This window comes from Ailuropoda melanoleuca, chromosome 1 (genome assembly GCF_002007445.2).
Source record: "Ailuropoda melanoleuca isolate Jingjing chromosome 1, ASM200744v2, whole genome shotgun sequence".
In the NCBI taxonomy this organism is placed as follows: Eukaryota; Metazoa; Chordata; class Mammalia; order Carnivora; family Ursidae; genus Ailuropoda; species Ailuropoda melanoleuca.
The window spans coordinates 143146301-143170091 of NC_048218.1; the positions used below are offsets into that span (position 1 = coordinate 143146301).

Genomic DNA, 23791 nt, shown 5'->3' on the forward strand with positions numbered 1-23791 from the left:
TCTTTCTTTGACTCATAGAAGCCATGGATTAGTTAACTCAGGAAAGAGAATTTCTTAGAGTTTATCAACAATCCACAATAGTTTTCTCTTTCACACAGGTATAAAATAGGGCTAGAGCAAGGCCAGCTTGCATTTGTGTTTCCTTGGGATGTTGCCTTCTATGTCACACTTACCTACAGAAGTGATGATGACTGTGAAATGAGCTTCATCTCGCCGTCCAGTTACATTGTTGTAAGCACAGCACACATAGTCAGTTGTCTTCTGGGCTACTTTCTCAGATGCAACTTCCAAGCGAGGCCCATGTTTAATGACATATGTTGTATTGTCAGTCCTCCGGATCCAGGAGTAGGTGTTGGGGGGATAAGAATCAGCAGAACAATAAAACAGGATGGCCTCTCCAATGTCAACAGTGAACACTTCCCCTACTTTTAGCCCTTTGTCAGAATTAACTCGAAGTCCATAAGGTCCATCTGCATTGATTGAAGAAAGAAAGAAAGGGATGACATAAATAATCACAACATAGTTATAGAGTTTGGGAGAGCTCAGCAGCATTTTACTTTCTATGAAAGTCTTCAAGTTAAACTTGGGCAAATAGGTCCTCATTTAGGTTCCCAATAAATCATGAGAACCTAAAATTGTGTTATTCTGATGTCCATGACAATGGAAATTATTTGAGATGTGATTGAACTTATCTGAGTTAGTGAAAGCCCTGAAACCTAGTACATAATTTTAGAGACACTGCCAATCATAACTGTATGCTAAGCCTTTTTTTTCCATTATCACTTTTTTAAAAATTTAAATTCAATTAATTAACATATAATGTATTATTTGTTTTAGGGGTATAGGTCTGTGATTCATCAGTCTTATATAATACCCAGTGCTCATTACAACACACACCCTCCCCAACGTCCATCACCCAGCTACCCCATCCCTCCATGCCCCTCCCCTCCAGCATGTATGCTAAGCTTTTGAGTAATTAATGTATTGATAAATTTGCAAACATGTTAGACAATTACCATCTTTCTGAAAACATAATTGCACTTGAAAGCATATTAGAAATAGATTATGGCCATTATTTTCTCATTAACAACCATACTTTGAGTATTATCTGTTTTTCTTTTCAGTTCTAGGGTAGGTCATACAAATATTTATAAAATGCATAGTTTCACACGGAGCACAGATTTGTGCAAATAGATACAGAAGTGTCTCATATTTTCATGACACATTAACAATTAAAGAATTTTAAAAAATTTTCCTGCAAACTAAGCTTAGAATCCTGTTTGGGGGGGGGGTGCCTGGGTGGCTCAGTCGTTAAGCGTCTGCCTTCGGCTCAGGGCGTGATCCTGGCATTCTGGGATCGAGCCCCACATCGGGCTCCTCTGCCGGGAGCCTGCTTCTTCCTTTCCCACTCCCCTTGTTTGTGTTCCCTCTCTAGCTGGCTGTCTCTCTCTGTCAAATAAATAAATAAAAAAAATCTTTTTTAAAAAAAAGAATCCTGTTTGGAAAAAATATATCTTTATTATCATTAACAAATATTCATTGATCATCAATATACTACTTAATCAGGGATATCTCATGGTGTTTTTCCTTACTGCAATTTTCTTGTGGCATTTTGCTATGTCTACGGCACCAGACTGCCTGCAGATGAAGATGTATTTCCCATTGCTTTCTTCAGAAAATAAAGACAGAGATTGAGAAAATTTCCCAGCTAAAGTCTTTCTTATTAAGTCTAAATTCTGGTTTATATTCTAAAAACTTTAAGGCTTAGACATGATTGTGTTCAGTTTTCAGCTGATCATCCCCAATATCTATTGGCTACTTTCCATATGGAAGCACTTTAAGTACTTATACAGACAATCATATTTAATTTTTAAAGCAACCCCATGAGGTAAATGTTATTATTCCATTATAAGATGAAAGAACAGACATTTAGAAATTAATTTTCCCATGGTCCAAAGTTTTTATATAGCAGAGCTGGAACTCTAAAATATATGCATTTGGTCATTCACATTACCTCCAAAAAAAATGTATGTAATATAATTTTCTATATCAGAATAGTTTCTTGTTGTGTAACTACAGTATTAGCTTTATAAGTTAAAATTGTCTAATTATATATTAATTCTGTACTCGATCAAGTAATCAATCAACAAATTCTTGTTTGAGAGATACTATTAGATAATATATTTAATATAAGAGGAAAAAATGTGTAAGATACAGTTCCTACTCTCAAGAAATTAATACAATGGAAAAGCTATGGATGGTTTGCTCAGTAACACCTAATCTCAAAGGTTCTGTTTTTATTTTTAAAAAGTACTGATTATCTCTCATTATAGGGATTAATATGATATAATGATTACACAGTAGTCATTATCAGTTATCACTAATTAAATCCTGATTTTCCAATATTATTTAAGTGTTCTTCAGAAGTCATTAAACTTTTAGGTCTCACTTTCCTCACCTTTGCTACAAAAAGGTTGACTGGACGAATGGCTGCCAAAGTTCTTTCTCCCTTTGAAATACCTCTGAATGCTTGATGCCATGCTAAAGCTATTTTGGATACTGGCAAGCCAACCTTAAATTTGCAGATTCCCAGAGTGGTTCTCTTTTATGTCAGCATTTTCTGACCAATCTACCATTGAGGAAACACATTTCCTAAGATAAAACAGAAACTGAAAATGCAAAACAATAAATTAAATTTAGCTAGGGAACATGAACTTTAAACATATTTGCTTCCTAAAGATACAAACATCTGCAGGGAAGCTACAGATTTACATTAATATGTATACATGAGATGATCCTGATTTCAGAAGGCAAATAAAGACGTTAGTACCTTCAAATTTGAAGTAATCAGGAACAGGAGATGGAAGATTAAAGTGAAGAGAAATGAATGCCCTTTCCTGCACTTGCACTAGCTGTCATATGGCTCTCTCATTTCAGGCTATGATACAATCTCTGGGGAAAACCACTCTTTCAGAACTGTGTACTAAGTGGAACCCTCTTACTCTGAACTCCACTAAACAGTAGGTTGTGTAATGGGAATGAAGAGTTTTTTTCACTCACTCAACCAAAATCAATAGAGATGTTATTGTGTGCGTAGTATTGTTCTAGGCATTGTGAGGGAATCCGAGTGTCACAGACACAATTCCTGTGGTAGTTCTCCCAGGCCCCGTGCAGCAGCAGGGTCCCTTCAAGTTGTCACCATTGACAGAACATTAAGACCGCCAACTGGTAGGTACTGGTTATGGTTCCCATAGTAGGAAACCAAGAGGAGGAATCAACTAAAGTTTGGGATAACAAGAGACCTGAGTCTGTGCACAAAAACTAAAGTCTGAGAGAGATTTTCTTCAAGCAGTGATAAACAAGAGAAGTGTGGTCATAAAAATACAGCCACTCAGTTTAAGTCTCTGCCTTCACTGGCTTTCAGGGTTTACAGAATGTTACGATAAAAACAAATTGCTTGATAATTTGACACACATAAAAATGAGAAATATACTTTTCAGTGTGCTGACATTACTCAAAACTTTTTTGAGAACTCCTCAATTGGAATTGCCTTAGGGCCCTGGAACATAATGGAGTATTCTCAAAATGGAGTATTCTTTCATTTTGGAGAATGAGCTCAATTTGTAAAGGAAGCCCACGGTCACTTACAGCCAAATTTGGTGAATAAGGTTGATTATCTAATTTAATAATATTCCAGTTTAAAATAAAACATGCTTCTAAAGAAACGAATCTCAGCTTATCTTCCCTATATGCATGCATCTTTTGATTTTGCTACTTCCCCATTTGCTGGGTTTCATGATTGGCATAAACTTTTCTCCTCTGTCTTAATTATGTGCTCTATCTGGTTCTTCAGAGTTAGCTTCAAATCCATCAAACCTTCCCAGCCCCCAAACAAGCATTTCTCCCAGTTCTTGGAGCCTAATACCTTGAAGCATTTAAGCTCCTTGCTTCTGATATGATTTCTTAAAATATAACATACTTTATCTGATTATATAAGAAATACATGTTTATTGCAGGAAACCTTGATATTCAGAGAATCACAAAGATGGAAAGAAAACTCATTTGTAATTTTACCATTCGAAGAATGAATATCCATATTTCAATGTATGATCTTTCAATCTTTTATACTTCTCTCTCTCACGCACACACATCTCCTTCCTTCCTTCCTTCCTCCCTCCCTTCCTTCCTCCCTTCCTCTCTCTATACGCTGCTTACAGTGTTTTCTTCTTACTACACTATGATGTTATTTCCTTTTTAGCACTTCAGTCTGACCATCTCTTACTTTAAGGTGCAACTGAATGCATTATTCATGAGAATGGACAATCCAATTGAAGACATTCGGAGTGATTCAACCAGTGTGGCCTCTGACACTGAAAATGAAAGCAGAAGGATAATTCTATTTTGACTTTGGATTATGGTTCAGTTTCTTGCCTGTGGCAGAGAACTCCCAATAGGAATAAACCTTTTGCCTCAGAAACGGCTGTTTACTAAGTGACTTGTAAAATTACATATCATCTGTTCTCTTTAACAATTTATGGCTGGGAGGGAACAGTACCAAAATTTCCATCATGACGCTGCTTGCCACCCTGCGTGGGAGCAGATGGTAAGTATTTACTGTGAATGACCTTTTTTTTTTCTTTAATTTTTATCACTTAGAGTACTTCCCTGCAGCAGTGCCATATGTTGCACACAAAATGCAGTGGTTACTGGGTTATTATTTACCATGGAGCTGGAATGCATATACATTTCATGGACTAAAAGCAGGTATTTGTCTGAATTACTGAGTTGATGTTATATTCAAAACAAGTCCATTACTAGGTTATGACATCATAACCTCATACATACATGGCCAGTCTTGATAGATTCTGTTAAACTTTTTCTGCCAAAATAAAAAATAATTCCTGCTTTCATGAAGGAAGCTGTCATAGAAACAGTGCCTTAAGAACAGAGTCGTTGATTAATGCTGAAATTCTAAATTATGATGTGGACCTCCATGGGGGAATATTGGAATATGACACTTTTATTGAGAAACTTTGCTAAAGATCAGAAACAAAAATAAAAACAAAAAATTAAACGAAAGGCCAAAGCACTATAATTAAGAAGCTGTTATCTTATGATGGGAATTTAGCCTTGCACCATCAAGTAACACTGGAATCTGAAAGGGATATGAAGAAAGATCATCCGTTCCATTTTAGTCAGGTTCAAGAAATCTGTATCGAGTTCTTAATCAAGTATTGCCCTAGGGATACAGAGATGAATAAGGAGAGCTCCTATTTGGGGCTGGAGAGCTTATAAGCAGAAAGACTCCAGTGCAGTGAGTAACAGGAAAGAAGATGCTAAGGATCACAGCGAACCTCTCAGTCACACTGAAGAGCTGAAACAAGGTCGGGGCAGGTGAGCCTTTCTGGAGAAGATGATACTATGAAGGAAGAAGAGGGTATAGTCAGGTGAAGAAGAGAAGTAGGAACATCAACCAAGGCATATATTCCCAGTTTGTATAGAATGATAAAGATTGCAAAAATGTTGATGCCACATCAACAGAAAGGATAAATGACAAATCCTTACATTACATACTTTACTTAATTACTGTAACCCCAAATTAAACCAAACAAAAACAAAAACAAACAATAAAACAGGGCTAAAATAGCAATAGAAAGAAAAATGTAAAAATTAATGAGTTTGAAAAAAGTTAATGAGTCTGGGTTGTGTTTCTATATGTTATGTGATAAGTAATAATTGTTTAGCACAAACAAGACCAGGATGTTTGATTTTTCAATCAACCAAACTAGGAGGATGAGTGACTAAGTGAATGAATGAAGATCAATAAGATGAGATGTTGACTAAGTGAAGAATTTTGCATTTGAATGTAAAAATAGTCAAGAAAGTAATTTAATAATAATATATTCACAATTACCACTTAATAATTGTTGTTAAACCATCTAGATAATTCATCTTTACAATGCATAAGTAGAACATACATATGTAAATTTTCCAAATGTTGTTCTTCCTACGATCTACTGTTAGTCTTTACTCATGACTGACATTTCTCTGTGACATTTCCATAGGCTATGTCTAAAAGAATGTAGAGAAAAAAGTTCAGTCCACAATAGAAGACATATTCTGTGAAATCTGAATTTATTTGGATGGGGATATTTTCATTCTTTAAAATAACACATGATAAGAAAGAAGATTTAGGAATTCAAAGCATAATATTTAATATTTATAGGTATGATTATGGTTTTTCCCTCATTTTTATTCTTTACACCCTGTGTATCACAATATTCTATGACAATAATTAGACTGGGGGATGAACTTGTTAAAAGAAAAATTGGGGGCGCCGGGGTGGCTCAGTCGGTTAAGTGTTTGACTCTTGATTTCAGGTCAGGTCATATGATCTCAGGGTTGTGACAGTAAGCCCTGCATTGGGCTCTGTGCTAGGCATGGAGACTGCTTAAGATTTTCTCTCTCCCTCTCCCTCTGCCCTTCCCCCCCTCCTTCTTGTGTACACACACACTTTCTCGCTCCCAAAAAAAAAAAAAAAAAAAAAAAGGGCACCTGGGGGGCTCAGTTGGTTAAGCATCTGCTTTCAGCTCAGGTCATGATCTCTGAGTCCTGGGACTGAATCCCGCATTGGGCTCCCTGCTCCTCGGGGAGTCTGCCCCTCTGCCCCTCCCCGGCTCATGCTCTCTCTCTCACTCTTTCTCTCTCTCAAATAAATAAATAAAATCTTTTAAAAAAAGTCTTAGTCTCACTTTGTCAGATTAAAATAAACTATATAGCCAAATAAAAGTGTATTTAAAGATGCAAATGATACTTTCATGTACCTGTAATTGTTTATATGCAATTTCCCCCAGGAATTTTTCATTTAAATCTATGGCTAGAGTTTAAAGATAGGCAAATAGATGGAGAGACAGAAAGATGTAAAAAAAACCAAAAAACAAAAAACTGATGTAAAGAAAATATTTTCATGTAAACAAAATAATGTTAACTACTGGTAACGTTTGGAAAAGAAAATGTTCTTCTCAAGGTATTCTTTCAGTTTTCGCTTTGGAGGCATCTTGTAAATGATCCAGGCTCTCCATAACTTCTTGCTGCCATGTTCCCGATTATGTCACCATAGTTTTGGCTCACAGGGAGAAAAAAAAAAAAAAAAAAACCAAGAAAGAAAAAGGGGCGGGAGAGCTAAGATCATTGAGTTCTTCCTATGTGCTATTCACTGACCTCTTTATTCATAAAAATCTCACCTAATCCTCACCTGTCTTGAGACAGGTATTAGCCTTATACCAAGGTCAGTGGAGATAAAGGGAATGAGGAGACTGATGCACAAAAAAGGGGGTAACTTGCACATACTGCTAATGGCAGAACCAAGGCTTTAGCCCAGGCAGTCTCAATTTTTAGCTCAGGATCATAACCACTGTGCTCTCCACTGCACTCCCCAAATGACATGATATTAACTAGAATTTAATGTGGTTGAAACAAAAGATCAGCAGTTAACAAGGAATGCTCCAGCACAAGCTCACTGCCTGCTGTCTCTCACCACACTGAATGATGGGTTCCTTGGGATTTATATTCAATAGATAATATCTGGCTGCTTTAATATCTTGTTTTGCATTTGTACCTTCTATGTGAATGTAAACCATTTAGACCAAGTAATAAAGAATAACATAAAGATGTATCTACATAGCCCTAGATTTGATTCTCTTTGTCTGCTCACATTCTTTTTTTCACTGTGTTTAAATAACTTCAATACTTAGGTCTTGTGCTACTTGCAGTTGAATGGAAATGTTAATTCATGTCAGAATAAACTTATTCAGTCAAGAAGATAACTGCATTTATAAATAGACCGCACCAAATCTGAATTTTTCACTCTAATATGTTAGTCATACAGATAGGCACAGTTTATACTTCCTTTTTGAATCTATTTCTCAGTCAAAGCATTAAGGCAGACAGAATATTTTCACAATGTCATCTGAATATAAAATTATATAGAACTGTAAAAATATAGCTAAAAGCTCTGCTATAAAAATAATGCCATTGTTAAACATAATGTAATTAATGACTGTAACAAAATTAATGACTGTAACAATATCTCAAGCTTGCAGTATGTGGTGTTCTGGTATTTCTTGGTGAAAAATTGTAATTTCCTCCTTGTTTAGCATTTTTAATATAATTTCTTCTGTTTCCACATGAAGGGAATGGTTCATCTTTGAGACAATGAATTCTGGACTAGGTTGGACTAGGAGTTAATCCTCTTTGGTTCTCTTACACCAAAAATGGATTATATAGTATATAAAGTTTTTTCTATGTGGATAATACCTTTCAGGAAAAAAATATTTTCAAATTGCTCTTAATTATGTTTAATCACTGTATATAGTTCAAGATTGGTGACTTTTCCTTTCTGTATTATTGGTTAATAAAATATATCCTACTTCCCTTTTTTCCTTTTCTATATATACCATTTCTATAATTGTATGATGTTTGTGATCTATTTTGAAAATGTGCTCTCTTGACAAACATTTTTTGATTTAGCCTAGAATATGTGTGTCTAACTTTTAGCTTATAAACCATTCTCTAGTCTTTTTTTTATTTGAACCTTCGTTTAAAAAATAATTCTTCCTCATTGTTTACCATATAAGGCTTGGTGTTCAAAGCTCTCCATGATTTAACTCAAACATATCTATCTGACCATCTAGTCTACTATGCCCCTTTCTGTATCCTTTACTCTAACTAAACTGGACCATTTGCCTAAACTTTGACCTCTGCTTTGGGTTTGGGTTCCTGCTGTCCCCATTGCCTAAAATGGTTTTTCCAGACATTGTTACTTGCCCCAGTCATGCCCATTGTTCAAGATTCATCTCAAATGCTACTTTCTACAATAACCATTCTCTCTAGTCAGAAGTACTGTTTTCCTTCTCTGAATCTCCAAAGCCTCATAATATTATAGTGATAATAATGGCTAATAGTTGTAGAGTACTTATTATGGGTCAGTCACTGTTCTAAGCAATTTACATGCAGTAACAGATTTAATCCTCACAGTAACTCTGCAAAATAGGTATTACTTGGTATTATAATGGTGTTATCACCATTATATGGATGAAGAAGTTGAGACACAGAGATTTGGTTCCAGAGTTCTTATTCTTAGCCATTACAATCGTTTGCAGACTTCACTGTGGTATTTATGACATTCTATTTCATACATTTTATTGTGCACATTTTCTCACTTCTGCTTAACTATAGGACAGCTTCCAGTTTCAAGATTCAATGATTCGATTTTTCTTGGCTTAATTTTGCTGGTTCAAGCAAACCTCACCGGATACCTGAATCACACTATTTCACTCCTCTCCCTGTAGTTGCTTTTCCTGCCCCAATCCTGGAGCTCAGTTTTACTGTTGACCTTTATCTAGTTGGAAAAACCTACATTTTGTACATACGATGGTGCTTTTTTCCAAAAAGTTAATAACACACTTTCTCAAGAGAATTCCATCAATCTTCTATTGAAGAAAATAGAATCAATAATATAAAACAGAATGCTTGCTTTGTGTCAGTCATTGGCTATTTTTCAGACACCTTATCGAGCCACAGCAATGTGGTGAGGTGGTTTTAACCATCTCCATTTTATAGATGAGGCTCAGAAAGGTCGAGGAGTTTCTTAACATCTTATGGGTAATGAAAGAACCCATCTCTTACTTAGGTCTGTCTACCTCCTAAGCACCTAAACACTAGGCTTTGGGACCTTTCCTTGTATTATTATATAGATCATATTTGACAAGTAAGTAGATACAGTTAATTCTGCCCAATGGTTCATCTAGCTGAAACCTCTACCCTCATGCCACAGGGTTGAGAAGTTTTCCTTTGCTGCACTCTTTTTGTTACACTGCCATTGTGGCTATGCTCTAAGCTACATAGTGACTGATGAGAAGACTTCCCAATGTGATAGGTCATTGTTTTCAACTAGGGGAGATTTTGCACTCCCCATAACAGGGGACATACGGCAATATCCAGAGACATTTTTAGTTGTCACAATTGAAGGTGGGGAGGTCAGAGATGCCTTAGTACATAAAACAGCCCCCACATAAAAAAATTTGTCTAGCCCAAAATGTGACTAGTATGGACCTTGAGAAACCCTGTGTGAAGCTGAAATTAGACTGCAAAATTAAACATATTAGAGGTGGTACTAAGAAGCAGAGAGGACTGAGAAAAATAATGTGATAAAGAAAGAAGGATCTTGCTTGGGCTGGGATAAGAATATGACAAAAACTGAAGAGTTTGATGAATTTAACTCTGTATATGAGATTAAATGATAATAACAGCAAAAACAATGGAAAAAATAATAATTACCCATCCTCTGGGAACCTTAATACCTTACTGCAGAATAATTAAATTTTCTCTAAAAATGGAGCTGAGAAAATAGGCAGAGAGAACAGCCATGCCCTGGGATGTAGTACCCATGTATAATCTGGGAACATTCTTTCTCCCTGTGGTCAGCTATACAGCACCCCCCTCTCCCAGTTTATGATCACCAATTCTTCATCCTTAGAGTAAATAAAGTAAATAAATTAGTGCCTTCTGCATTGGTTCTCTGTTCTCTGTTCTTAAAATTGAGGTTCCTACTTTTCACTGGATATAAGGTCACACAGCAGACCAAATCAGAAAATGTATCCTAAAAGGCTCACAGCCAGTATCTCAACTTGATTTTCAAGAGATAGGGTCAAGAAACCAGCTATATTTCATGACAAAGACTGTGTATAGGAAGTATAATTACAACTAGTACTCTATTAAAATGATGTAAAAAACAAATGACAGTTTGTGTTGACATTCTCTGGGACCACCCTTGTGTAAACTTCCCAGAAGAAAAGTCGTGAATATATATTTTTTAAAAACTTACAATATATGGTAGGCATAATGATGTCACTTTCCATCTCACTGACAGGATTTTTCACCAGGCAACTGTAATTCCCAATATCTTCTTTGGTCACTGGAGCAATATGAAGGGTATTGTTTTGCAGAGAAAAGGAGGTGGTGGAGCTGGTGTGGACAGGCCTTTCATTTTTTAGCCACTGGTAAACCAGCCGGGTGCCCCCTTCCACGAGGCATGTCAGGGTCATGTTCCCCACATACTCCACAGCTCCAGAGGAAGGCTGAGTCTGTACCACTGGTTTTGTGACAGGATCTGCAATATCAAAAGAAATAGAAATGGTTTTTGCCACCATGGAATTATAATACAAGTCTGTGTGGTCTTTCAAATATCAAATCCTGGGGAAATGATCCTAAAATTTTACATTTTTGTAGATGTAGACAGTTCAGAAAATAAAGAAGAGAATAAAAAACAATTAATGTAAAATGATAAAAATATAAAAATATCATTTGTAGCAGGGATAACCAAATTCTAGAATGTACTCTTTAAGGATCTTCTAATGAAAACCTTTACTTTATAGATAATGCAGTTAGTGTAGAGAACACTGACTTCCTTATTTCCTGTTCAGGGTGCTTTTTCCCACACCATAAAGGTATACTCTCATGGGCAAAGTGTACATGGCATTCCCCTCTCTTGATCTGTTCTAGTGTCCCAAGAATAGCTGCTTGGGGTAGATGAACCTAAATTTTTATCCACCATCTGTAAAATATAAGGCTCATATATATTACACTTGTGGAATATGGAGAGAAAGAGAATCACATTTTCACCAGTTACTTTCCTTTTTATGTAAGTGAACTAATTATATGTTTTAATTGCTGTGCAATTGCAACATTATGTTAGCCACTTTACAAACCAAAGCCTACATTTCAACACTGATTCAATTTGAAGACAGGATAAAATATGTTACTGTGATTACATGCCATTAGAGATATAAAAGACAAATCCAATAGTAATACCTGTTGGAACATCAAGCAACAGGAAAATAGTTTTATCTCATGAATCTGGTACACGATGCTATTTGTCAAATGAACAAATCTCCAAGAATGAGTAAATATTTCCTCCCTGAGTTTCAACGTTAAAATTATTGGGTAAGGGTTGGAATTATACAAGTATCCACAAACATTTTCAGCAAACTTCATTAATCTTTGAGGTTCTTGGTTCTATTTGATAAAAGACAGTGACTTGACCAGAGTTACACAGCAGTCAGTGACAAAATGAAGAGGGCTTTATATCTGGCAATGTTTCTCTCCTGCATTTTGGAGAGATATATGTTTAATAATCTCCTTCTATGCATCATCACAGGACACAGAGAGAGTGAGATGATAGCTAAGTGAGAAATGATTGGCTCCGATATTTAGATTTCAATTTCCTACCAAGCTTTAAATTGGGGTTGATGCATCTCTGAAGGTATATTCCTCTTGACTCATGCACTCATTTTCCTACACGGAAAAACGTGCATTGGGGAATAAACAGACCCAATCCTTTAGCCCAGAGAATATAGGAGAAAATGAAAAATAAGAAGAAAGGAAACTGAAATAATTTGCAGGGGACTTAAGTAGTTCTGAAGCCTCCAGTTTTTCTTAAGATGGGTACAACCAACTTGTTCATTCAATTTAATCTTTTAGAGTCCCTGGCAAGAACAAAGGATGTGAAATAGCTTTTGTTTACGTTATTATGACTCAAAAAGAAAAATGAGTTGTGTACATTTATTACACAGGAAAAGCTTATGTTTCAAATATCTCTCTGTGTGGAAACAGATGTGGTATGGCATAAGTCAAATAAGTAATGTCAAAGGTCTTCTACGGGAAGAACCAATCAGAATAGGTTGTGATTATATACCTGCCTTAAACAGTGTGACTCACATATGGAAGTTTCCTAGGAAGATATTTTACATAGGCCCTAAACCCCTATTAAGACTTTTTACTTGCATTTCGCCAAACAGATCCGATTTTACTAGATATTAACATGTAATGAATGTTCCATTAAGTTTTGGGGAGAGATAGGATGCTACCCAGGAGAATTTCATGAACATTTTTCCCTTCTCTCTTTTCATAGTCGCTCTATAGGCATCTGCTTCCACATCCTGTGCCTTTGCTCCCCTCAGTCTTTCTGGTCTTCACTCATTTACTCCACACACACAGTTACTGAGCGCCTACTAAAGGCCAGCATCAGCTTTTAGGTGCTGAGGACAAAGCAGCAAGCAATATTAAGTCCCTGCTCCCATGGATTCATATTCTAGGTGGGGGAGAGAAAAAATAATCAAATAAAAATATATAATACATCCAGGTGGAAATAAATGCTGTGAAAAGAATAAAGCAGAACTCAAGATAGATAGTAACTCTCTCTCTTTGTTTGGGGGAATCTCACTCTGTTTGGGGGAAGGAGGTTATCCTTTATAAGGTGGTCAGGAAAACCTTTACAGATAAAGTGACATTTTGGCTGAGACCTAAAGGAAATAGGGAAGGGAGCCATGCTATTCACTCGGAGAAAAGCAGTCTAGGTAGACTGACTAGCAAGTACAAAGGCCATGAGGTAAAAGTGTGTTTAGCCTGTTCTAGGAAAAACTAGGAGGCCAGTGTGGTCAGAACAGAGTGAATGAGGGGTAAGGGAGGTAGGAAATGGGGTCAGAGAGATGCTGGGTATGCTGGGAGGGATCATGTGGGGCTTTGTAGGACATTGTTAGTACTCTGGCTCTTGTTCTAAGTGAGACAGAAAGCCATGGGAAGGTTTAAAGCTGCAGGAGGTGGGAGTAGAAGCAGGAGACTGGGTAGTAGGCCATTAGGGATAGTCCAGGCCAGAGCTGGTGGGGGGGCTGAGAGAGGAGGTAGAGGGGGTGGTAAGAAGTGACGGAACTCTGTAAAGGTAAAGCTGACAGTGATAACTTGTGGACTGGATGTGGGCTGTGAGAGAAAGAGGGGGTCAATGGTGATGGCAAAGTTTTGGCCTGAGTAACTGATGGAATGGAGTTGGTATTTACTAAAATGGAGGAAATTTTAAGTAATAACCTGTTAAATAATCAGGTTTAAGGGGAAAAATCAGAAGTTGGGATTTGGACAAAGAATATTTAAGACATGATACTTATATACCTCAGTAAGGAAAATAAAGGTCTGAAATTTAGCTGACTCCATAATCCCTCAGAGGACATTTCCAGCACCTTCTATTGTTAGTTAAGTACAGTCCTTGAACAAGTCTCATCCTCCCCCAAACGGTGTATCAAAATAAAAAGTATTCATCTGACAGAACAGGGCTCTTCCCAGGGTGTATTCTGATACTGAGAAAATAAAATTTCCTCCATCTTATTGTATCAGCATCTTTACCCTTGACAGTTTCCAGGCAAACAAATAATAAGTTCTGCTTACTGCTTGATTACCTTTCATTGGGCACTATGCATATACTTTACATGCATGTCTTATTTAATATTCAGAAAGCCTCCTGATATATATAATGTAACATGTGCCATGAAACACCCAGGCTTTGAGGGTTTATTAGTCTGCCCAAAGTTGCAGAGCCAGGACCTAAAGCCCAGGTAGTCTAATCTCCTGAGCTGTTACTAACTACCATGTACCCCAGTGGCCTAGGTCACTTATAGTAGACTCACCATCAACGGTCACTTGTATCTTCTGACTAGCTGATAGAGTTCCATTTCCCTGAATGTTGACCTTCACGATGTAATTGCCTTCATCAGTGAACTGCAATGGATTGATGAGCAGAGATGCATTGGGCGGCATCATGGTGAACTTGTGTTGGTATTCCAAGTCAGGAACCACAGACTTGTTCACGGAGCCCAGTAAGTATTTGGGCATCGTGTGGGGTCTCTCAAACAGCCATATGATCTGGATGTCCGATGCTGGAGTGTGGAATCCATAGTGCACGGGGAGGTAGAGGGCCTGACCCCTGATGCCATGAACGGTGTGTGAGGGCACTGTCACTTTCAGCCCCGAGCAGGCACCTGCTATGAAGGAAAGGAAAGTTGTAATGATCCTGAGCCACATTTCACAATCTAAGGGGCAATACAGAGAGAACCTGATCGGGTGATAATGCTTACAAAGGAGAGAGGCTTCTAGGTACTGATCATTCTAGTACCTGGAGAGGTAAATATTTGTCTCTGAAACCTTCTGCATTTTAAAAACTCCACCCAAAGACTATGTTGATTGATTGGCTTCTTTAAAGGCAAGATGAAAAGGAAAAGCAGAAGTTATTATCTATGGCTGTTAAAGATAATGGGAAAAAGAGAACTAGGAAAGATTATTAGTTCTAAAGTCCAATGAAACCTCTAAAAATTATGCAATTGTGTTTGAATCATATCATTTCCCAATTAAACTTTTTTAATAAAAGTTTGAGAAACATTGAGGGGCTACTTCCTCCTCAGAATCTCCCTCCAAAGTCTTCTGCAATGGCTTACTAGTCCATTATCGGAAGTTTTCCCCTTTAGCCAAAGCCTTGTCACACGGAACTATCCCAAGAAGAATGGCATTAAACCATTATCACTCATGATCAGTCATTCCTACCCAGAAGCAGGAATCTGGTGTGTTTGAGGAACAGCAAGAGGGAGCCGACTAGAGGAGTGGGGGGAGTGTGGTAAGACAGGTTAGCAAGGTGGCTGGGGCCAGATCAAGCAATGTCTTAGGGTCATGGCAAACTCTTTGGCAATTTTACTCTGAGTGAGATGGGGATGAAACTAGAGTTTTGTAAGCAGAGACAGGTATGATCTTTCTTCTTTTTTTAAGGTATACTCTAGCAACTGTGAGAGACTGAGATAGAGGAAAGAGCAGGAGCAGGGAGACCACTGAGGAGGTGACTGCAATAAAGTAGGCAAAAGATGTTTGTATGACAGACCAGTGTGGTAGTAAAAGATATTGTGAGAAAGGTTGGTGGTGCTAATAGGATTTGCTGACACATTGGGGTGAAATACAAGAAAGAAAGAAGAGTCAAGAATGATTCTAAGGTTGTTGACTTGATCAAATGAAAGAATGGCTGTCATTTATTAATGGGCAACTAATAAATTAACCATGGGGAAGACTGGGGAGAATAGATTTTTGTGGGGCAGATTAGGAGTCAGTTTTGGGGAATAGGATAGGCTGGTGATGGGTAGTAAGGAGGGCACATATTGCATGGTGCACTGGGTGTTATATGCAACTAATGAATCATCGAACTTTACATCAAAAACCAGGGATGTACTGTATGGTGACTAACATAATATAATAAAAAATATTATTATATAAAAAAGATACATATACTATATACATCTCTTTCACATATTTATAATAAAATATATAAAAATGTGAAAAAAAGGAGTCAGTTTTGGACATGTTCATTTGAGATGCCTACTTGACATCGAAGGGGCAATACTGAAAGGATATACTGGGCATGAAAGCCTGATTAATGTGGGTTTAAGACAGAATAAGAGCGTGGAAGGCCTTGGGGCATGGAGTTCTGACTAATGCATGGCCCTGGCTCCCAGTCTCCTTCCTGCCTGCCTGTGTTGTTTGGACCCATGCACTCACTGCTATGTCTGCAGGTTTCTTCCTATTTTTTGGCACCTGGAGATTTCCACACCTTTACCTTAAGCCATGATATATATTTTAAATTTTTATTTAGCACTTCTATGTATTTGCAATTAAGAAGAGACTCCTCCCTAGTTCAAATTATCATGTTGCTTGAATTCTAATTAAAAGGTTCGACATCATTTTAAAAAGGGAGCAGTATACTACCAACAGCCCGTGAACATTTGAAATAGGGAGAGAAGGGGGGGGGGGATTCAAATGTGAAGTATTTTAAACATTGAGGGGAAAAAAGAAAGAATGGTAACAGTAGACAGAGAATATAGACAATACTGCTGGGGAGTTCTGCTGTGAAGGGGAGCAGAAAATGTTCTTTTCTTTCTTCTCTGTTTCTTTGGATGGATGCTGAACATTTGTTTGTAGCTACTGAAATGATCCACTAGAAAGAGAAAATTTGATGAAGCCGAATACAGATGAGTGAAGGTGGAATAAAATCCTAGGTAAGAAAAGATAGAAATTTGGGAGATATTTTACAAAGAGAGATATCTTACAATTTCAATTTTCTCATATAAAAATGGTTATTGTCTTTAATTGTTTTCCCTTTTCATCCCTACTAGAAAGAGACTCTTCAAGCTTTATATAAGTGATGTTATAAAAGGCCATCAATATTAGGAAAGGGGAGGTATAAAGGTCTGTTTGTGTGATAATTTCTTTGGGGAAACTGAAAGATGTAGTCTGCTACTATGAGGAATCAAATTCTACCAACAGCAAATATCTCTTTTACTTCCCAGGTTGGAGGTGAGAGTAAAGATCATTTTGGTCCTCAGTTAGCTGTTGGTAGAGAGTGAGACCCGGGTCTGGCAGACAAGTTAGAAAAGAACTCAGGAGAAAGCACAAAGATGAAGATCACAAGACATTAGAGGGAGAAGGATCTCCCAGATGTTCACCTGAAACTGACCGTTCAGGCTGAGTATTTAGGTGACTCTATGAGCAAAATAAATATGTGTCTCATAGTATCCTTGGACTCTGTATGTATTTGTGATGGACTTCGTAATCTTTTTTTTCTGAAAATGGGCTGTACCTGAACATTCATTTTAGTGATTTGGTTCATAACAAAGGAATTACAAAGGTATGAGGATTTGCTTCTGTTTTCTTCTCTGGCAAGTGCAAGAATGTTAAATTTGTAGTTGTTCCTAGTTTGAATCATTAGAAAAAGAAGGAAATGGTGCTGGGAATTCTAAAGAGGAGATAAAGTGGACTGGAGAAAAGGAGTAGTGGTTTCTGCAAGGAAATCATAAGAGAGAGAAAAGACAAGAGAAGGTAAATTTAGGACTTAAACCGAGTAATGTCTGTTATATGTGAAACAGGGGCCAACAGAAGACAGTAAAGTCCTTCAAGTCACAGACTGAGAAAGACATTGGGCATTTGGATGGGGGACCAGTAAAGAAAAAGAATCCTCTTAGCATATGCTTAGCATGAACAAAACAACACGCATTACAAGCTTTTCATTGAAATTGGGGATAGGAAGCTCCTGACAAATTCCTGGTAAGCAATAAATAAAAACTTATTTTTTAATACCCATTATTATGAACTTAAGATACATCAAACGTAATTTTCACTGTATTTATGAAGTGTGTTGTTGTCTCCTTCTATACTTCAGTGAATATGAAAGTATTTATGACGTTTCATGGTTCACTCTTGATCTTGGACTTCCTTGTCCTATTCTCACCATTTAGTCATAAATTCATCACTTGTAAATTATCTTGAAATAAGATTTTAGGAACCTAATCTCTAAATTTGCAGAGAGATTTCTGTATTTGACACTTTAATAAAGTTAAAAATTGACTGAAATGCAAGGTCTTAGTAAAGAACACACCCTTGGGATAAAATGGTGATTGGCCAGTTAAGCGGCCTTAGAAAAGTCATTCTAATTCTCTGGACCTCAGTTTTCTCATCTGTGAAAGGAAGGTAATATTAGATGAGGTCTAAGTCTCTCCCTACTTTTTATGTTTGTTCTTGACATCCTGAGGTGCTTTTCTCAGACGGGTAGCAGCTACCTTACTTTTGAAGGTGAAGGGCCCATATTTAATTGAAAGGGCCCACAGAATTTTGAAGTATTGAGTCTCAGGTTTTAGTCCGCTTAAGTCACAATCCCTGGATGTCCTTTAGTAAGGCAGTTAGTCTGTGTTTTTTACCAAGGAACCATGGGGGATAGTGGGATCCACATCATTGCCTTGAGAATGCTCTGGAAAAAGCTGCATGGCTGCTGACTTAAAAGTCGGTAGTTGCCTTTGACAGTGAGCTATAGATATAGATGGCCTGAATGCAATTCTGGCCAATCTGTTCTTGTTTGGGGAAGTCCGAAGTCCTTGTTTAGGGTTTTTTTTTCTCCCTTTTGTTTTGTTTTTTGGAAAAGGGGAAGAACTGTTTTTCATCTACTTTTTTTTTTTTTTTTGGTAGTTGTAGTTTAAAGATTAACTAAGATTTTAATAGTCAGAAAATGGTTGGGAAACAGTTTATTACTACGGAGTGCTAGTATGACTAGAATAGAAATATTGGTGGCTTTTGGATCTTGAATCAGAATATTGAATCTTAAGTATGAAAAGACTGATTGGAAAGTCTATGATTGAAGTTATGGGAAGCAAATTTTATTTAATGCAAGGTTAAATACAATACAAATATTGCAGCCCAGAAATAATGAACTACTTTAGAAGAAAATAACATTTTACATGGCACTGACAATAATTGTTTAAGTGGTGTGAACTAGTTCTTTGGGCTATTTTAGAAATTGTGTTATGTAATAATGCTTTAAATAATACATTGCTATCAATATCTCTGAACGTATTCAATGTTTATAATATCAAATCATATGAAATCATATCATTTAATTTTTTTCAAATATATGTTCTTTTTCAAATATACATATGATAGTGAGAGATAGCACAGCTATTAGAATAGCTTTTTCCTTAGATTGCCTATACCATTTTATCAGATAAATTACAGATAATAAGTTACAAGAATATCAGCAAAGAATATAATTTTCTTTATACAGTATCTTATCTCAGCTACTAAAATTTTTTCATTCTGCAGGAAAGAAGCTATTGATGTGATGTAATCCTTACTCGTAGTGAACTTTGGTGAATAAACAGATGATTAGATACTTCCTCTACATCTTAAGAACACACTCTTCCGCTACTGCTGTATTTTGCACTATAAATGTGATGAATCTACGTTGTCCTAGAGTGGTGTATTAACTTTAAAAAAATTAGCTTCATTTTGAGAATTTTTCAAGCTCTCTTTCCTAGTTGTATGAGAAAACCTAAAGAACTAAAACTATTGATTTTAAGAAGTCAACCTCTGTATGAACAAATAAACCTTAAGAAAATAAATTTTAAAAACTGATGAAATTTAATTTCCTTTTGATATTTCAAATAATTGGGCTTGAATAAAAATTCAATTTTATTATTAGATTCACTAATACCTACTTTTTTAATATAAAAAAGAAAAACTCTCAGATTTTTTGCATATAAGGTAATCACATTAACTTGGAGAAATATTAATAATCTAATATACAACATTATGGCAATAATCTCCCTTTTAGAGACTCCCTTAAGCTGTATAACAATAGCACTATAAAGGAATGTCCAGTGTTTAGAAACACTTGAAGTCATATTGTAAAATTTATCTATATTCCAGAAACAAAAGACTCCCTAGACCAGTTTCACTGTATTGAATATAAACATCAGACTTCACAAAGTGACCTCTAGCTGCACCTCAAAATAGTTGGCATTTACTTCCCCTTTATCATGGATGATATTAGCAAGCATAACACAACTACTATTGACTGAAAATAAACTCCTGCATCTTTAGAGAAAATAGAAATTATGAAGTTGTACTTTGAATAGACTTCACAAACTACATTTTGGGCTTCAAAATTTTTAAGATTTTTTTTTTCAAAAAGAAAAACAATCAGATATCCAATATTCTAAAAACAAAAAAAATTCCACATTACATATGGTCTTTACAACACACTAGCAATGGAGAAAAGTGAATTTGCGTAAGAAAGATTAAGGGATAACCAGCTTAACTACTTAGGAACATGCTATCTATTTCTATGTATTAGTAATTTTAATTTTATTTTAGTCAAAGTCCTCAAATAAATTGTTTTTAAATTCTTCTTAAAGCCAGCTTCAAATATATTACTTACAAAATGACAGCATGCCTATTTTTATAAAATTAAAAATAAGTGGGGGCACTGACACACAGGATACTTTCAGACCCCAGAAAACCGCACAAAGATAAAAAGTCAGTTATGGTAATAGTTGATTTTTTTCTAAAATTTTCAAAAACTAAAAACCTATATAGGTTTGAATTTGACAACATAATACTGGAATAATCACCAACTATGGGAAACCCAAGCACTTTTTTGAAAAAATTACAAACTGAACATTTCAAATACATGGAATATATACAACATTATGTATAAATTTGAATAATAATCACTTTTACAGTGAAAACTATAACAAAAGATACCAGTGAAAGCAAGGCTCTAAATTACTGCAAAAGGCTAAGACTTAAATTGCTTATTTAGCTAATCTGTTCTTAAAATTTAAAGAATAAAGTCTTTTTTGAGCCCCTGTCTGTTGACTATAGATAAAGCAAGAAACAAACTTGACTTTTAAAACTGATAAATAGGAAGGATGAAAAAATGAACACCTGGTGAAAAAAAAGATGACATAAAAACAGTGGGGATGTTGGAGAAAGACTCTTAAACTCTAAGAACGAAGAGGAGAATGAGGAGAAAACAGTAAAGTCAAGGAAAAAAATGTAATTGGGTTAACCATTGGGCAAAGAGAAAGGCTAAAGGTATTTTGGAGAAGTAATACATTTTAACACATTTCTTCCAACTGTGTATACAATATTTTTTGTAACTTTGGAACTTTGCCTTTTTCCACATTTCATGATAGGTAATTTAAAATGAAGCAGAGCTGACAGTTTACTACAATATCTTTAATTAAAACCATTTTCATAAATTGTTATGAGTTTCACTAAATTCATGGCCTATGTGAATATTTGCCAAAATAAAATGTGTTAAAGACTATTAAATCTGTATGTAAACTCGGTAAAAAAAAAAAAAAGAAATTCATTAGGCTTTCAGAAGGTCTTAGCTTTCTTAATGAGTGCTATTGACAATAATTGCTGTTCTAAGAAAACCACAATCATCTGTTTATTGAACCTCATTTCTTCTAAATGTTCCTGCTTCTTTGCTGGAACAAAGTGTGTTATTGTTTAAAAGGTTCTGAGCCATTCTTCAATTATCTGAGTGAATCTACAGCTTAAAGCAAATATTTAACTTATGCCCACAATTAAAAACAAAACAAAACAAACAACAGCTGAAACACAATTCATGCAGTGCCTTACCTAAGAGAAGGAGGTATATTTTGCACTGAAAGCCCCCAGTTGTGCTGCTGAAGGACTCCATGAAAGCATCCTGTACCATGCATACAGTGCCCTGTTCCCGGTGGCAACTTGGTTCATGGACCAGCAGCTGCTGGTTTATTTGCTAGGGAAATTAGCAGTGAGGTAACAGACCCTATCCTGTCTCTTGCTTCTGTGATTTGAATACAGAATGAATGTGTATACAAAGGACACAGGGATTGGGAACACCTGTTATATACTCTGCAAGAATACAGGCTTATGACTTTAGAACAGCTCCTTAGCAATTATCAGACTATCAGTAATTGTCAGTGTATCTCATGAATCATTCTTGGTTATTAAGAATCACATGAAGGAAAACATCCTTTTGGGTGACTTTACTGAAAAATAGTATGCTTTCATAATGAGTGCATATTGTGAAATTTCCCAAAAAAGGTAAGTTGGTTTCCTATCATGCAAAATTATGCCATTATTTTGAAATTAAAATTATTTTTCTATGAAAACTGAAGTATTTCATATATCTGCTAAAGTTACAAATCATCATGAAGTCACTAAGTAACGTAAAAGTTATACCAAAGAATCAGAGCACCTGAGTATCTTTAAAAATGTATTTTCCTATGTATTATTTTCTATTATAAACATCTGGCATGGTTTTGTTGAATCTATGGATTCATGTTATTTTTAAGAGCAAACCGCAGGTGTGTTTCCAAGCGACAGTGAATCATGGACCATGCATAATTATAATGAAAACAGATAATATCTGAAGCCACATTTTCACAGCCGAAGCATAGAGGAAGTAAGCCAATGGCCCAGAGAAGCTCTTGTCTCTACTGTGGTGTCTGGGCTACAGCTTTTCAGCCTGACCACTTCATTACCATGGGAGCAGGCAGTCATAGCACTTCCACTTAATTTACTAAGTTATAAGTTAACTCCCATTTAATTTCATTTATTGCAAGAAGGCTCTAGTCTAAGGCTGCCACTATATAAAGTATGCCACTATGTAAAGTATATAAAAAACATATATAACATGAAGCATATAACATAAGGTATGTAATAAAATCGGCATCAAATCCAGCAAAATTCCTTGCCTAAATCATTTTTAACAGTAAAGGCTCACTGAAGGAGTTCAATGATAATAGGAAAAAAGAGTATTCCTCAAATGTAAAGTAAAAAAAAAAAAAGATAGTTATTTTAGCATCCAAATTTGGAAACATTTTTTGCAGTATGGCTCCCAACTCTTCCAGAAGTGCTTCTATAGGCCAAGAGAGTGCTTTTGGAAAACCTGAGGCCTCTTCAGAGGTCACTTTATAATCTCTCCATGATTCAGAAAAACAGCAAGAGTTTCTCCCCAGGTGATTACTATACCACAACTTTCTCCGTGCTATCTCTAAATCTTGGACATACATCTATTGCAGCACTTATCTCACTAACCTCAATTAATTTTGTTGCATGTTTATTTTTGCTCTGGGCAACTCAAATACAGAAACCGTTCTAATTAATTATGGATCCTTAGCACCTCACTAGTGCTTAACTAGTGTTTTTGTTAAGTTGTTCCCCCAGAAATAAACCCCAAATGCTCCTTGGCCACTGTCTTCTGATTCTCAGTTGATGTTAAGAAATGCTTATACAATTGTCCACACTAGCCAAATCATGGAAGGAGCCGAGATGCCCTTCAACAGATGACTGGATTAAGAAGCTGTGGTCCATATATACGATGGAATATTACTCAGCTATCAGAAAGAACGAATTCTCAACATTTGCTGCAACATGGACGGCACTGGAGGAGATAATGCTAAGTGAAATGAGTCAAGCAGAGAAAGACAATTATCATATGATTTCTCTCATCTATGGAACATAAGAACTAGGATGATCGGTAGGGGAAGAAAGGGATAAAGAAAAGGGGGGTAATCAGAAGGGGGAATGAAACATGAGAGACTAT

The 23791-nt window shown here is 36.2% G+C and overlaps 1 protein-coding gene across 10 annotated transcripts in view; it reads right to left on the bottom strand.

The window, feature by feature from the left end:
- Nucleotides 1–23791, bottom strand: part of HEPACAM2 (HEPACAM family member 2) — a 48095-nt gene that overhangs the window by 19624 nt on the left and 4680 nt on the right. For 4 of the 10 annotated variants that reach the window (XR_004627615.1, XM_011223659.2, XM_019798588.2 and 1 more), the window contains exons 1-4: nucleotides 21838–21983; nucleotides 14514–14867; nucleotides 10886–11170; nucleotides 174–470 (exon numbers count right to left, since the gene is read on the bottom strand). Coding sequence is in view for 9 of the 10 variants with exons in the window: in XM_011223659.2 (XP_011221961.2) it covers nucleotides 174–470; nucleotides 10886–11170; nucleotides 14514–14867; nucleotides 21838–21916 (1015 nt within the window). In the remaining variant the exon portion in view is untranslated. Of the gene's footprint in view, nucleotides 1–173; nucleotides 471–10885; nucleotides 11171–14513; nucleotides 14908–21837; nucleotides 21984–23791 lie in introns of those variants that run through there. The other 6 variants (XM_019798589.2, XM_034667738.1, XM_034667741.1 and 3 more) reach the window with 4 other exon arrangements.